Source organism: Acinonyx jubatus, chromosome A1 (genome assembly GCF_027475565.1).
Source record: "Acinonyx jubatus isolate Ajub_Pintada_27869175 chromosome A1, VMU_Ajub_asm_v1.0, whole genome shotgun sequence".
NCBI classification, from domain to species: domain Eukaryota; kingdom Metazoa; phylum Chordata; class Mammalia; order Carnivora; family Felidae; genus Acinonyx; species Acinonyx jubatus.
This window is the reverse complement of record NC_069380.1, coordinates 103,197,462-103,211,967: the sequence shown is the minus strand read 5'-3', so window position 1 is coordinate 103,211,967 and position 14,506 is coordinate 103,197,462. Positions and strand designations below refer to the sequence as shown.

General features: G+C 39.4%; 1 protein-coding gene across 1 annotated transcript in view; it reads right to left on the bottom strand.

Moving 5' to 3' along the window:
- LMNB1 (lamin B1) overlaps window positions 1-14,506 on the bottom strand; it is a 54,775-nt gene that overhangs the window by 22,986 nt on the left and 17,283 nt on the right. The window contains exons 2-4 of the mRNA XM_027076795.2: window positions 5,056-5,212; window positions 4,305-4,430; window positions 1,239-1,409 (exon numbers count right to left, since the gene is read on the bottom strand). Coding sequence (XP_026932596.1) covers window positions 1,239-1,409; window positions 4,305-4,430; window positions 5,056-5,212 — 454 coding nt within the window. The remainder of the gene's footprint in view (window positions 1-1,238; window positions 1,410-4,304; window positions 4,431-5,055; window positions 5,213-14,506) is intronic.

The following is a 14,506-nucleotide window of genomic DNA, read 5'->3' as shown; positions in this document are numbered from 1 at the left end:
GAGAGTACTAACTCATAGATTATTTCCCACCAAGTAGAACACTTCCTTTCAGAAGCAAAATATAGCCCCTTAGACAGAAACATCCTATTTCTCCAAATGCCCATAACATTCAGCTCTGCGTGTGCCTCAGACACATTTTTCTGGACGTTGTTAGTCTGTTGGCTCCCTCTGGGGACACAGTCTATGTGACAGACGAAACCTACATTATACTTTGGCTCCTTCACTGCCCAGCACAATGCCTAGTATGGAGTATCAGACAATTCAATGTAAGGTTTCAAAGATCCCTCCCTTTCACTAGCCAAGGACTACTTCAGAAATGAATTCAAAGCAACATCAACAGTTTGAGGCCATTCAACAGAAATTATATTCAACATTTCGATGACCTTAATTTTTCTAAGTCTTCCACTAACTCTCTTTAATCAAATCATTTACATTTCACACACTGGGATAAAATCATTTATGAGGGAAGCCTACACTCATTGGTGTTAAAGATTTTTGCATGATCTGCTAACACAAGTGGAAAGTTTCTATAGTATTTGTAGATGAATAATGGCGGCAGAGGAAGAAATACCACACTTTCCATTTAGCCTCTGTTCAAAAAAGCTTGAGTTGTGGTGGTCGCAACCAATGCACAATGATGCCATGCAAGTCAGAACGAGGTACTGTCTGACATTCATTCGCTGTTAAATGCACATGTAGGACAGCATGATTAGTTCTGGCCACGGGGAGGGAAGTATTTTCAGAAGGCTTGGGTTTAACTATTAAGACACAACTTACCTCTATTAAGAAACCCTTACCCCTGATATGGGTAAAATAACCCTACTTTCTTTCAATAATTTCTAGTATCATTTACATTATAGAAAACTTTTTTAAAAAGTCCATTTTCGAGGCGCCTCAGCGGCTCAGTCGGTTAAGTGGCCGACTTTGGCTCAGGTCATGATCTCGTGGTCCATGAGTTCAAGCCCTGCATCGGGCTCTAGGCTGACAGCTCAGAGCCCAGAGCCTGCTTCGGATCTGTGTCTCCCTTTCTCTGGCCCTTCCCCGCTCACACACTGTGTCTCTCAAAAATGAATAAACGTTAAAAAAAACTTTTTTTTAAGTCCATTTTCTATTTTCATAGAGACTAGGGGAACTCATTTAGGAAAACAAGAACAAGGCAACCATCAAGTCATGTTCTTCAGGGTGCCTGATGCAAGGGTTCTCAAGACTCAAGCCTGTGCTCACAGGAGACTGCTCACTTTGGCATGGTAAGTCTGCTCCAGCTCCTCCTTGTACAGCTTCACTTGGGCGTCGTGTTGCTCTCGCATCTCGTGAAGGGCCTGAGCCAGCTTGTACTCATACTCAATCTGACGTCCAGAATCCACCTCCACCAAGCGAGTTTCATGCTTCCTCCTGGTCTCGTTAATCTCCTGGGGGAAAAAATTACACGAAACCAAGTTACCTACCGCGGCTGCACTAGTACCAGTCCAAGCAACATCGGGGCCACTTTAAGTGTTACACGCTAACCTCCCTTTGTCTCTCCTACAGCGGGCAGGTTAAAAGACCTCGCTTTTGCCTTTGCTTGCAAAGGAGATTTGTGAGATGGAACTAATGACAGAAACGAGAGCCCTAAGAATTTTGTGTTTCTTTTCAGTGGCACAGCTATATACTTCTCTCAAGACCAGGAACGGCATGAAGACTTACAAAAGTACCATGCAACCATGGATTAACTATGTACACTGATTACCATCTGTTTTCTACACTGGTGTAATGATGATCCTCAGGACATCTCTAGAAAAAATCCACGTGAAAAGTTAAACTTGCCAACCGGGGCAACTTTAACTACAAGATTTATGTATAATAAAACTATCTACTTAAACATACTAAGATGCAAGCTAATTTATGTGACTTATTTTAACAGCTGGTGTTAAGGCATGAATATCAACTGATATGAAACTGTACTAACAATGGGGCACCTTGGTGGCTCGGTCAGTTAAGCGTCCAACTCAGGTCACAATCTCATGGTTTGTGAGTTCCAGACCCACATGAGGCTCTGTGCTCACAGTGCAGGGCCTGCTTGGGATTCTCACTCTCTCTCTCTCTCCCCTCCCTGCTCACATGCTTGCTCGCTCTCTCTCTCTCTTTACCAAAAAGAAATAAATGTTTAAAAAAAAAAAAAACATTAACAATATTACTTTACTCTCTCAAGTACATATGATCATTCACTATTTAAGATCAGAAATAGTAGGCATAATCCTTCACTTTATGTTATAAAGAAGTATCCAAAACTAGGATGCCTAGAAAGACAAGTCCCAGAATAAAACCTCCATTCCAGCTTCTAGCGCTGGAAATACAAAAGAGCTGTCTTTAATGGCAATAATTCAAGAGGCCACAAGAGGGGGATATAACCCACCGACATTTGTTTTTGTGTCCTCTTCCTGCACGTGGTTCCCTATGCATTTCCTCATCTTCCTTTTAAATGTTCATTGCAGAGGAAAATGCGCTTGACAGAATCTGAAAACCAGGGTTCAAATTCCAGTTCTGTCTCCCAGGGCTGACATAAACTTGATGAAGCAAATGACACTTAAATCATGAAAACACGCAAATGAAAGGTTTTTAGTTCAACAAATACTAAACACCTACTGATTTTGCCCTTTGTCTACCTCCTTTCCTCCTCTTCCTGTTTTTCATCTTCCTCTTTCTTGCCTCCTAATCCTTAACTGTTCATAGTAAGGAACTTAAGTATATTTATTGAAAAGTATTATATCCTCTGTTAAAAACATGAATATTTTACATTCATTCTCTCATAAAAGGCAAAACCCAAAATATTCAAAGATGCTATGCAACCCCCAAAATACTACTTTTTTTTTGGTGCCATTTTTCATTTATTATTTTATGTAGAATCCGTGACTTGCAAAGGAAAAAAGAATACCCTATTCTTGGTTTAAAGATGCAGGAGTCCACACACAGCATAAAAACTAAGTAATGATACACCATCGGCAATTTTATCAAAACAAAACAATAATGTAAGTCAACTTAATATAAAAATATCTCCATTTATAAAGCAAAGCTGTAGTTAACAATTAAATGACAGCATTCACTATAATCTTTACAAGGAACTACACAAAATATTCCACTTTGATGGTCACCACTCTTCTAAGAAAAAAACAGCAAGTATTGGTATTTCACTTTTAAATAAATGACTCAAGAGTTGTCCAAAGTCTGTTTGCCCAGTAAGTGCACTGTGCCCCCCATACCTGTATGTTTTAATAGCATGTAGTTACAAAAATAGTCAAATTTCTATTTTATTTTTTTCGCCAATTAACAAAAAATTTTAAGTTCCACACTAATTCCCCATTTTTTACATCACTGTTAACAGTTTTCAAAAATTATATTACCTCTAAAATCATGAAGTATTTAATTGCAGGTTCCATATGCCCTGGGTTCATTCCAATCCTCTTCAATTTTGAGGAAATATACATACATTCCCCGTTCTCTTCAATTTTATTACTTGTTTTTTGGCAACAGCTGCTACCTTCCCCAACCAAGGCTTGACCACAGAAGTCAAGGCTTGTAAACAATATTTTAAAATATACGTATATAACTGTAAATGCTGTGGGCAGCCTGCCTTCAAGATGATCCCCAATCTTGATTGCTGCCTCCTGACAGTCACACCCTTGTAGAATCCCACAGTGCATCATGGTTGGTCTGTGTGGTAAGAGAGTGATGGTACATCACTCTGTGGGATTAGAAAGGTTATAGCAGATAATGAGGCTTCTGTCTTGCATTCTCTCTTTCTCTCTCATCATGAGGAGCCTCATGGAAAAGCCCAAGATGAAGTGACTCTTCATGCCAGCAACCTGTGCATGAGCTCAGAAGCGGTTCCTCCGTCCAGGATGAAAGCCTGACGGCAGCCTCATGAGAGACTCTAATAACAAGGCAGTTAGTTAAGCAGCTCTCAGATTCCTGACCTTCAGAAACTGTGACATAACAGAGATCTGTGGTTTAAAGTTGGTAAATTTTAGAGTAACTTATTAACGAAGCAACAGATAACTAATACAAATGCTTAAACAGGTTGATATTAACTGCTATGACCAAGCCTCTATGAATCAGATAAAGTGAAATCCTATCTGTTTATCTTAAGAGTTTGAGTTCTTACATACAACATTTCAGCAGCAGTGCCTTGAATAATTCATCTATAAAACCCCTCCAACTTTATATATATATGTATATATATATATATATATATATATATATATATATATGGTTAGAACAAATCTTTTAGGATCCCCCCACTTCTTACAAAAATAAAACTATACAGTTACCTCCTCATACATGTTTTTACGAAACTCCAGGTCCTCAGTAAGGCTCTGACAGCGATTCTCTAAATCCACTTTAAGTAAAGTTTCATCTGCTAACTGTTTCTTGGCAGCAGCTAAGGAGGCTTCCAACTAATATAAGGGAAAAAAATTGATGAAAATCACACAGCGATTATTTAGTAATGAATTTAATAGACTCCTATGGACTGAATCTAATCAAGTCTTAAAACTTCCGTATCTCTTATCTTTATCTTCTCTTTTACCAATATATGAGAGTCTCTTATTACAACCTTTATCACAGAACTGTGTAGTCAACTGCTGGTCCCACCCAGAACGCCACACCAAAACCTCTCAGATCTGGTAACTGCCAACGAGTGATAGACACATACCGATGATTTTTGCCACTACTTTCATTTGTTTCCTGAGTGTGGAGCAGTGGTATGAGTTTTTCTTTTCCGATCTTACAGTTTGGTGCAATAACGAAAGAGGTTTTGAGAGCAAAGATAAGCATAAGCACAACAAAAACGAAGAAGAGCACCAGTAAGATCTGCATGACCCACAAGTGCAATGACTGAGAAGCGAAGATACTTTGTATGTCAGCTGCGTTAAAACTATCTTTCAGGTAAGCCACAAAAAAATCATGATAAATTTTAAAAACAAAAAATATTTTCAAATTTAATTCAAAACTCAATCAATCAACCGAGTCGGATGGGGCAACTAAACTCCCAATATGGTTCAAAGGCAGAGTCTGCCTTACCTGGGCAATCTGATCCTTCAGATCCTCCAAATCTGCCTCTAAACTTTTTTTGTCACCAAGTGCAGTGGCCAGAGCTGCATCTTTAGAATTCAATGCTGCTTCATATTCTCGAAGCTTGATCTGGGCTCCATTAAGATCCGATTCCTTCTTAGCATAACTGTAAGACATTTAAAGGTGCAAGATACCAAATTATACCCCTGACTTGAAGCCTTCCCCCTCCTTGCTGAAGGGCAAACAAAAGAAGATGCAATTTAAATAAAGGCTGCCATAATCTACTAAAATTAGATGAGCAATTCAGGAGCACTCCATCTACAACTCTGGTGGATAACAACATTCTCTTTCAATGCCTTTCCTTCCATGATTACTAATGATTCTAGGTCAAAAAAGAAGTCCATTAAGGCCATTGTTCCAGAATCTTGGCTGTCACTAAGAACATATGCCCTTCTTGTTCTATAAGGAGACACTACATATTTCAATAAGAGAAGATGTTTTTGAAGAAATAGAAAAGTATTATTTTAAAATACAATTAATATGGGGCGCCTGGGTGGTTCAGTCGGTTAAGCGGCCGACTATGGCTCAGGTCATAATCTGAGAGTCCATGGGTTTGAGCCCCGCACTGGGCTCTGTGCTGAGAGCTCAGAGCCTGGAGCCTGCTTTGGATTCTGCGTCTCCCTCTCTCTGCCCCTCCCCCACTTGCACTCTGCCTCTGTCTCTCAAAAATGAATAAAACGCTAAAATAAATAAATAAAATAAAATTAGCATTAAATCCAAGACCCACAGGACACATAAATCAAGATATACAATGAGATTAAATAAATGAAAATGAAGTTATTTTAAAAAGCAGTTTTATGACCTGAAAATACATCCTATAGAAATCTTTTAATTTACTTTTATTTTAAGTATAGTTGATATACAATGTATTAGTTTCTGGTGCTCAACACAATGATTTTGACATTTATATTCATTTACAAAATACTTATTACCATGATACGTGCAGTTATCATCTGTCACCATAGAAAGTTGTTACATTATTATGGAGCACATTTCCTATACTGTACTGTACATATCCCCATGGCTTACCTATAACTCAAGTTTGTACCTCTTAATCCCACTCACCTATTTTACCCAACCCCCATCCCCCTGGTAACCATATTAGTTCTCTATATCTGAGTCTGTTTCTGTTTTATTTTATGCAGACACTCCCTCAATATTACATAAGAACTGATCCCAGGCTTGCAAACACTTTCCATTTCTTACAGAGGTGATTTTAAGATTTCCCTAACTTAGAAATAACGGCTTCCCTAATATCTCGAGGAAATACTATTTCAGTTTATACTATTAACCCTCCAAAATGAGATTTGAAGTTTCTCTGTCTTCTAAATTACATCACTTTTCATTAAATGAAGTTCTATATTATAGAATTAAGGCTCCTTTGGATATATTTTGTCAAATAATTATATTTTAAAGGAAAGCATTTTTTTCATTCCAAACAATAATTATTAGGCACCAGGAAAGCCTCAAGACCAAAATTCTCCGTAACAATTCTTAATTAAACTGCTATTGTCGAAGAACGTTTCTACAACTGATGTTTGAGAATGGTCTAGAAGAGGAATCCTTAGTTAACAGGAATTTTTAAATTAATCTTATACTACTCAAATAAAATGGAAAAAAAAACCTGTCCAAAGTATTCATCTCTTACTCGTTTGGTATCATAGAACAACTATATATATAAAATCTCAGCAGTCCTTTCCCAGTAACTTTTTTCCTAAATTCTGTATTTTTAACAAACCACAAGATGGCATCCTTTCACTGATGTCTTGTTCAAGAGAGGGGAAAAATTAGTTGTTAAAAAGCAATCCCATACAGTCATTAATTTAAAACAAAAATGCTTAGTTCATACAACGGCCAGGGTCTAAAGCAGAGAATTCATTAGAACAGAATCAGTGTTCGTGAGGAGTTCTGTCCCACATAAATGAGCAGAGCTGGGCAGAAACACGTCATAAAACATGATTTAAAACAAACTCATATTTTACAGATTATACAATATTCACAAAAAATACTGGCTTGCTTAACAATCACAAAAAATTCTACTACACTATCTTTGTGTGTGTGTGTGTGTGTCTGTGCATAACACGTGGCTTATTTATTGCTGAGTGAGTGAATAAATTAAGGGGCTACAGACTGAGCCCACATTTGGGGCCCGGGGTTGGGTGGTGGCAGAGAGGGCCTTGGTAAGATTCAGGCTGGGCGTGGGGGCAATGGGCAGAAATTGGCCACAGGTTCTGAAAGACTGAGTCTTGAGAAGGGCGGGGTCTGCCCCTGCCTGGGCAGGGAAGGGGTCTTACCTGGTAACTGACCAGGTCTGTAGTCTGGGGTCACAGCCTGTGAGGCCAGCCCTCCCTGCCATGTGCCTTATCCTGTGGGGCCTGTGTGGTGGGGGACTGCCTTGTCCCAAGGGGCAAGGGGCTCCAAGGACAACCAGGGAGCAGGGGTGGGGCGTTGCAAGCTGACGTTTAGAAGCCTGGCCAAGTAGGAGCCTGTGAGGTCTGGCTAGAGGCAGGCCCAAGCTCCAAGTATCTCCCCACCCCCCAGTATCCAGTGTGTGTGTGTGGGGGGGGGGGGGGGGGTACTTTGGATTGGGAGAAGGAAAGCCTGTCTTTCACAGGCACATGGCCCAGGCCAGGTTGCTAGAAGGACCAGAACTGAGTGTGGGTTGTATACTCACAGTATCTACATTAGGTACTATTAGGTACCAGTATCTAATATTTAAATCTCAGATCATTATGTAGTGCTTCCAAATGTGGTACCTCTTGGCAGGAAAGAGAACCTGTGCTTCCCAGAAACCAAACGGTCTACCAGAAAGGATACTGAATTTTTTTTTTTAATATGAAATTTATTGTCAAATTGGTTTCCATACAACACCCAATGCTCATCCCAACAGGTGCCCTTCTCAATACCTATCACCTACCCCCCCTCCCACCCATCAACCCTCAGATTGTTCTGTTTTTAAGAGTCTCTTATGGTTTGCCTCCCTCCCTCTTTTTTTTTTTTCCTTCCCCTCCCCCATGGTCTTCTGTTAAGTTTCTCAGGATCCACATAAGAGTGAAAACATAGGGTATCTGTCTTTCTCTGTATGGCTTATTTCACTTAGCATCACACTCTCCAGTTCCATCCACATTGCTACAAAGGGCCATATTTCATTCTTTCTCATTGCCACGTAGTATTCCATTGTGTATATAAACCACAATTTCTTTATCCATTCATCAGTTGATGGACATTTCGGCTCTTTCCATAATTTGGCTATTGTTGAGAGTGCTGCTATAAACATTGGGGTACAAGTGCCCCTAGGCATCAGCACTCCTGTATCCCTTGGGTAAATTCCTAGCAGTGCTATTGCTGGGTCATAGGGTAGGTCTATTTTTAATTTTTTGAGGAACCTCCACACTGTTTTCCAGAGTGGCTGCACCAGTTTGCATTCCCACCAACAGTGCAAGAGGGTTCCCGTTTCTCCACATCCTCGCCAGCATCTATAGTCTCCTGATTTGTTCATTTTGGCCACTCTGACTGGCGTGAGGTGGTATCTGAGTGTGATTTTGATTTGTATTTTCCTGATGAGGAGCAACGTTGAGCATCTTTTCATGTGCCTTTTGGCCATCCGGATGTCTTTTTTAGAAGTGTCTATTCATGTCTTCTGCCCATTTCTTCACTGGATCATTTGTTTTTCGGGTGTGGAGTTTGGTGACCTCTTTATAGATTTTGGGTACTAGCTCTTTGTCCGCTATGTCATTTGCAAGTATCTTTTCCCATTCTGTCGGTTGCCTTTTAGTTTTGTTGGTTGTTTCCTTTGCTGTGCAGAAGCTTTTTATCTTTATGAGGTCCCAATAGTTCATTTTTCCTTTTAATTCCCTTGCTTTTGGAGATGTGTCAAGTAAGAAATTGCTGCTGCTGAGGTCAAAGAGATTTTTTCCTGCTTTCTCCTCTAGGGTTTTGATGGTTTCCTGTCTCACATTCAGGTCCTTTATCCATTTTGAGTTTATTTTTGTGAATGGTGTGAGAAAGTCGTCTAGTTTCATTCTTCTGCATGTTGCTGTCCAGTTCTCCCAGCACCATTTGTTAAAGAGACTGTCTGTTTTCCATTGGATATTCTTTCCTGCTTTGTCAAAGATGAGTTGGCCATACTTTTGTGGGTCCAATTCTGGAGTCTCTATTCTATTCCACTGGTCTGTGTGTCTGTTTTTGTACCAGAAAGGATACTGAATTTTAAAAATCACACCCATTTTATAGGCTATGGCATGTTCTATTTGATTTCACTGATTTAATGGATAATGAAACATGCACATTTCCAAATTCAGAATGTTACAGTGTAAATGATAGAAACCGTGCAACATCTTGAAAAGTACAAGAAATCCAAGAAGTCAAAAGTAAGATGGTGCACTAGTACAGGACTAGAATTTGGTGAATTCTGCAACAACAATCAAGACCAAAGAGTGGTGGAGTAAAGCGGATGGATGAGAGGAGGATATACTGATGTGTGGTACCTTGAGCCACCCAATGGTACCAGCCGAAACTTGGTGTCAAGTTCTTAGCTGCTTATACCATTGCCAATCTGTAAAAATATAAATTATTCCATTACAAATTCTTTCTTAAAGCTCTGTCACATTAGTAATTAGGCAGAAAAGAAGTCAGAAGTTGAAAATGTGCTTAAAATTACAAATAAAAGCTTTATGTGCCCGGGTACAAGATGGAAAAGGAAGAGAGTTAAATAACTGCACCTTGCACCTATCTTATATTACCCTTTCCATACAAACCCGTGTTTGTGGATGTACTCGGCTACTTCAACAGACTGAAACTCTTTCAGGGCAAGGGCCATGACTTACTACCCTCTAACTTCTACACAATCTGTAGATAATGACTGTTTTGGTAATTCTTAAAAGAAATTCCTCCATACAGTTCCCAGAAAAACTCACTCTGCTTTTTCCCGCTATATAAAAATACCATGTTTTTTCCTAGAAGGAAAAAATAACTGTGATACTTCTATCATCTCTACAATTCACATTACCAGAGGCCCTCCCTATCCCCTTGCCAATTTCCTAGGCTGGATGTATCATAAGAAAATTATTAAGATCACATGCAATTTTCCATCTAATAAGCTATGAATCAATGAGTTTTACCTGGCACATGAGCTGCCAATACCAAGGACACATGGGAGCTGTGCAGAAAGCACATAATCTTGTGACAGTTTTCTAACTGCATTATTATTTTTCACTCATTACAAAGGACACAGGAAGTCTTGATCTAATTATCAGTGCTTGGTCAAATTACAAAAACCCATGGAACTGACATCCTAAAACATAACACATTAATTGACTATAGCCACCACCTAAGCATAGAGTAGCATCTGACGCTACCCCGGAACAAACAGCAACTGAGACAGGAGACCAAACTTACCAGAAGCTATCGCTTAAGGGCATGGTGGGCATTTTTCTTTGACAATATTTTACTGTTGTTTATTTTTGATAGAGAAAGACAGAGTGTGGGTGGGGGAGGGGCAGAGAGATAGGGAGACACAGAATCCAAAGGAGGCTCCAGGCTCTGAGGTGTCAGCGCAGAACTCAACACGGGGCTCGAACCCATGAACCACTGAGATCATGACCTGAGCTCAAGTTGGACACTTAATCAATGAGCCACCCAGATGCCCCTCCTCTTTGACAGTATTTCCTAACTGGATCTCTTCATAGTTGCTGACCTACCCTAAGTTATTCCCCACCTCCAGATAAGGAGACTTTCCTGTGTTTTCATTTACATTCATTCAGCATGTGAATCTACCACTAGAAATATGCACACTGCTAAATATTAAGTCAGAAAACATGCTCGTTTACAGCAGATGCTTACAGATGAACCGAAACTCCAAATGCAGCCCAGAAAACCTTTATAAAATGTAGTTGACACTCCATCGTAATTAAGTACTGCTTCCCTCAGGGGCGCCTGGGTGGCTCAGTCAGGTAAGCGTCCGATTCTTGATTTCAGCTCAGGTCATGATCTCATGGTTCCTAAGATCGAGCCCCGTGTTGGGCTGTGCACGGACGGCACAGAGCCTGCTTGGAATTCTCTCTCTGCCCCTACCCTGCCAGTTCACTCTCTCTCAAAATAAATAAAATAAACTTTAAAAAAAATTGCTTCCCTTAATAAAAATAATATGAATAAAACGAAAGCTTTCATTTCAAGAAAACTTGAATTTCACCAGGCATAACAAGTAACCAGGTCCAATCAAATATATGACCATTAAATAATCAGCTTGACAGGAGACACCTACATTCCTGTTAATATCCTATAGCAATGGCTCAAGAGTAACAGACATCGTTTCAATGATACAGCATGGATATACTTTCCCAAGAGAACCTAGTACCATTTAACTTTTGGGAACCAGCCCTACAATCTCCTGGGGTCTATCTGACTAACCTGAATGCAACTGCTTACTTGCCACTTTCGGAATTACTCCTGATCACCTTCTACTTACCAACAACACCACTGTACTTCACTGCTTTCACCATCTTGGTTTTTCATCCTACCACCTCTTTGACCTTGACTTGTCTAAGGATCATAATTTCAAACCTAGCTTCTGCACTGAATTACTGGCTCTGGAACTCAGTGCTTGAACTTGCTTCGATGTCTGCACTACCCTTTCCATTTGGAAGATTCAAGTCTCCTACTGAAGTATCCTTCATTTTGTCTAAGTGAACCCAACTCCGACAACCTCCACCAATAAAGAAATGGGAGATTCAAAAATGCACTTGAGGTGTGCCTGGGTGGCTCAGTTGGTTAAGCATTCAACTCTTGATTTTGGCTCAGGTCATGATCTCATGATTCGTGAGCTTGAGCCCCACATCGGGCTCTGTGCAAACATGGAACCTGCTTAGGATTCTTTCTCTCCCCTTCTTTGGTTCAAGCTCACACTCTCTCTCTCTCAAAACAAATATATAAACTTAAAAAAAGTTTTTTATTTAAAAAATAAAATGCACTCAATTACAGAATCACTAGAAAATGAATGTTCAAGGTAGCTCTTAGGGGAAATACATCATTACTAGGTAATAAATGTAGAGCACTTTTTAAATAAAGTCATACTACATACACAGAACACACAGAAAGTGACTGAAGACCTAATAAGCATATGACAGTAACTATTTGAAAATGAATTAATATAATTAACCACTTAAACAGTAACAAAGAACTAGTGTAAAACAGAAACCAAGAAGTAAACTTAGAGGGACACACACTTAGAACATAATCTGAAACTCATTACACAACAGTTTAATTAGATAATGGCAAATTATTGCCCTTCTGTTAACATTTTGTTGGTCACACAGGTCAGTTTGTATCACAAATGCTCAGCTAAATGAATTGTCTAGTTTGGCCAGTAGCACAACTACAAAAAAAATCTTGGAGCTCAACTTTTTTTTTTTTTTTTTTTTTTAATTTTAAGTAAGCTCCACATGAGGTTTGAACTCAAGACCCTGAGATTAAGTCACATGCTCTACTGACCCAGCCAGCCAAGCACCCACCCTGGAGCTCAGCTTCTCTGTATCACCTACAATGTATCTGTGAACAAAGAATCTGTGTTAGTTTTCAGGATAGGAACTATACACATGCTTTGCTTCGGTTTGGTTTCCTTCTGTCACAAGTGCCGTAATTTTCAATGTATTTTCTCAAAAAAGCCCTTTTGCCCTTGTTCTTTGATTTTCATATATAGAGTATATATGGGTACAAAGAGTTCCATTAAGCAATTCAAAATAAGAGACCCAAATTATAGATGGTCTCTCAGTTGTTCTAATAATTACATACCTAGAAAGGTATGTAGTTTCTGTATGTATGTAAGAAAGTAAGTAAATAAATAAAGTTTCTGGATATTCAATGTCATTTCCATGAAATTCACCAAAGATTATTATGCTGCATATAACCAAGCATGGACAAGGGCAAAAATTTGTGTTCAATAAATACTGAGAGACTTAAGAATATAGAATTGTAAAAGCTCTAAATTTGACAAACAAAACAAAAACAAAACAAAAAACCAGACCAGGAATATTCATGCTTCTAAATAAAAAATAGAAATACAAGTATGTGGGGTTTTTTATTACTACTTTAACAGGTCAGGCAAAAGAATAGTGTAAGGAAACCAAAAATAGACCATTCTCAAGTCAGTTTTAAAATCCACTCATAATATTCTACAGCAAAATACTATGCAACTCTGGTTTCTTAGATCACTTCTTAGCAATTGGGAGAAGCCCTTAAAGATTGCCAGGTTCATCTTATAGAAAAATAGACGCTCGAGGCACCTGGGTGGCTCAGTCGGTTAAGTGTCTGACTTCGGCTCAGGTCATGACCTCAGGGTTCATGGGTTCAAGCCCCACAGTAAGCTCTGTGTTAACAGCCTTGGAGCCTGCTTTAGAGTCTCTCTCTCTCTCTCTCTCTCTCTCTCTCTCTCTCTCTGCCCCTGTCTGCTTGCACTCTGTCTCTCTCCCAAAAATAAAAACATTAAAATAGTTTTTTTGAAGAACAGACACAACAAACAGATTGAAAATTTTCCCTAATGCACGTATCGTGATACCCTAGATAGAAATGAGATGATAAAAAAAAAATGAAAAATGAACACAAGAAATCCATGCCAATGACACCCCTTCTCTGTCCAGCTGCCTTTCTTAACTCAGCACTCAGCACTGACATTTCACTTCAGGACCATTCTTATTTAGAAAAAACAAATAAATGACAGAGGGTGAAATGGAAAAGCTATTTCGTTTTTCACCTACAGCCAGATAACCTAACAGAAACCATTCTATATAAACCGTTATTTCTAACATAACCACAAAGCAAGGATTTTAAATCCCCCAGAATAGACCTACTCTACACGGACAGCCAGGCCAAGTATGGCCAGCCGTTTGAGCCCTGTGCTGGGATACACCGTAAGCTTCTTCTGACAGTTGTCTGATGGCAGCTGGACACCACTCCACACGACAGCAATTATTCAAGTGACTATCAGTGCAACTTCTGAGGCTCTCTTCACACCTGGAGTTCAAAATGAACATGGCCTTTACCATCTATCTAACCATGGTCTAGGCTTTTTAAGAAAAAATAAACTTCCCTTTGAATTTAAGGTAAGGATTATTAATATACCCAAACGCAAACCTTGTCTTTAGTTAAACTAATCTATTTCAAATAACACTGTACTCAAAACGCTGTTAAATAAGCATTTGCTCCAATATTCATTCACCAGCTTCAATTCTTTTTTTTTTTTAATTTTTTTTTTCAACGTTTATTTATTTTTTGGGGGGACAGAGAGAGACAGAGCAGGGGAGGGGCAGAGAGAGAGGGAGGCACAGAATCGGAAACAGGCTCCAGGCTCTGAGCCATCTGCCCAGAGCCCGACGCGGGGCTCGAACTCACGGACCGCGAGATCGTG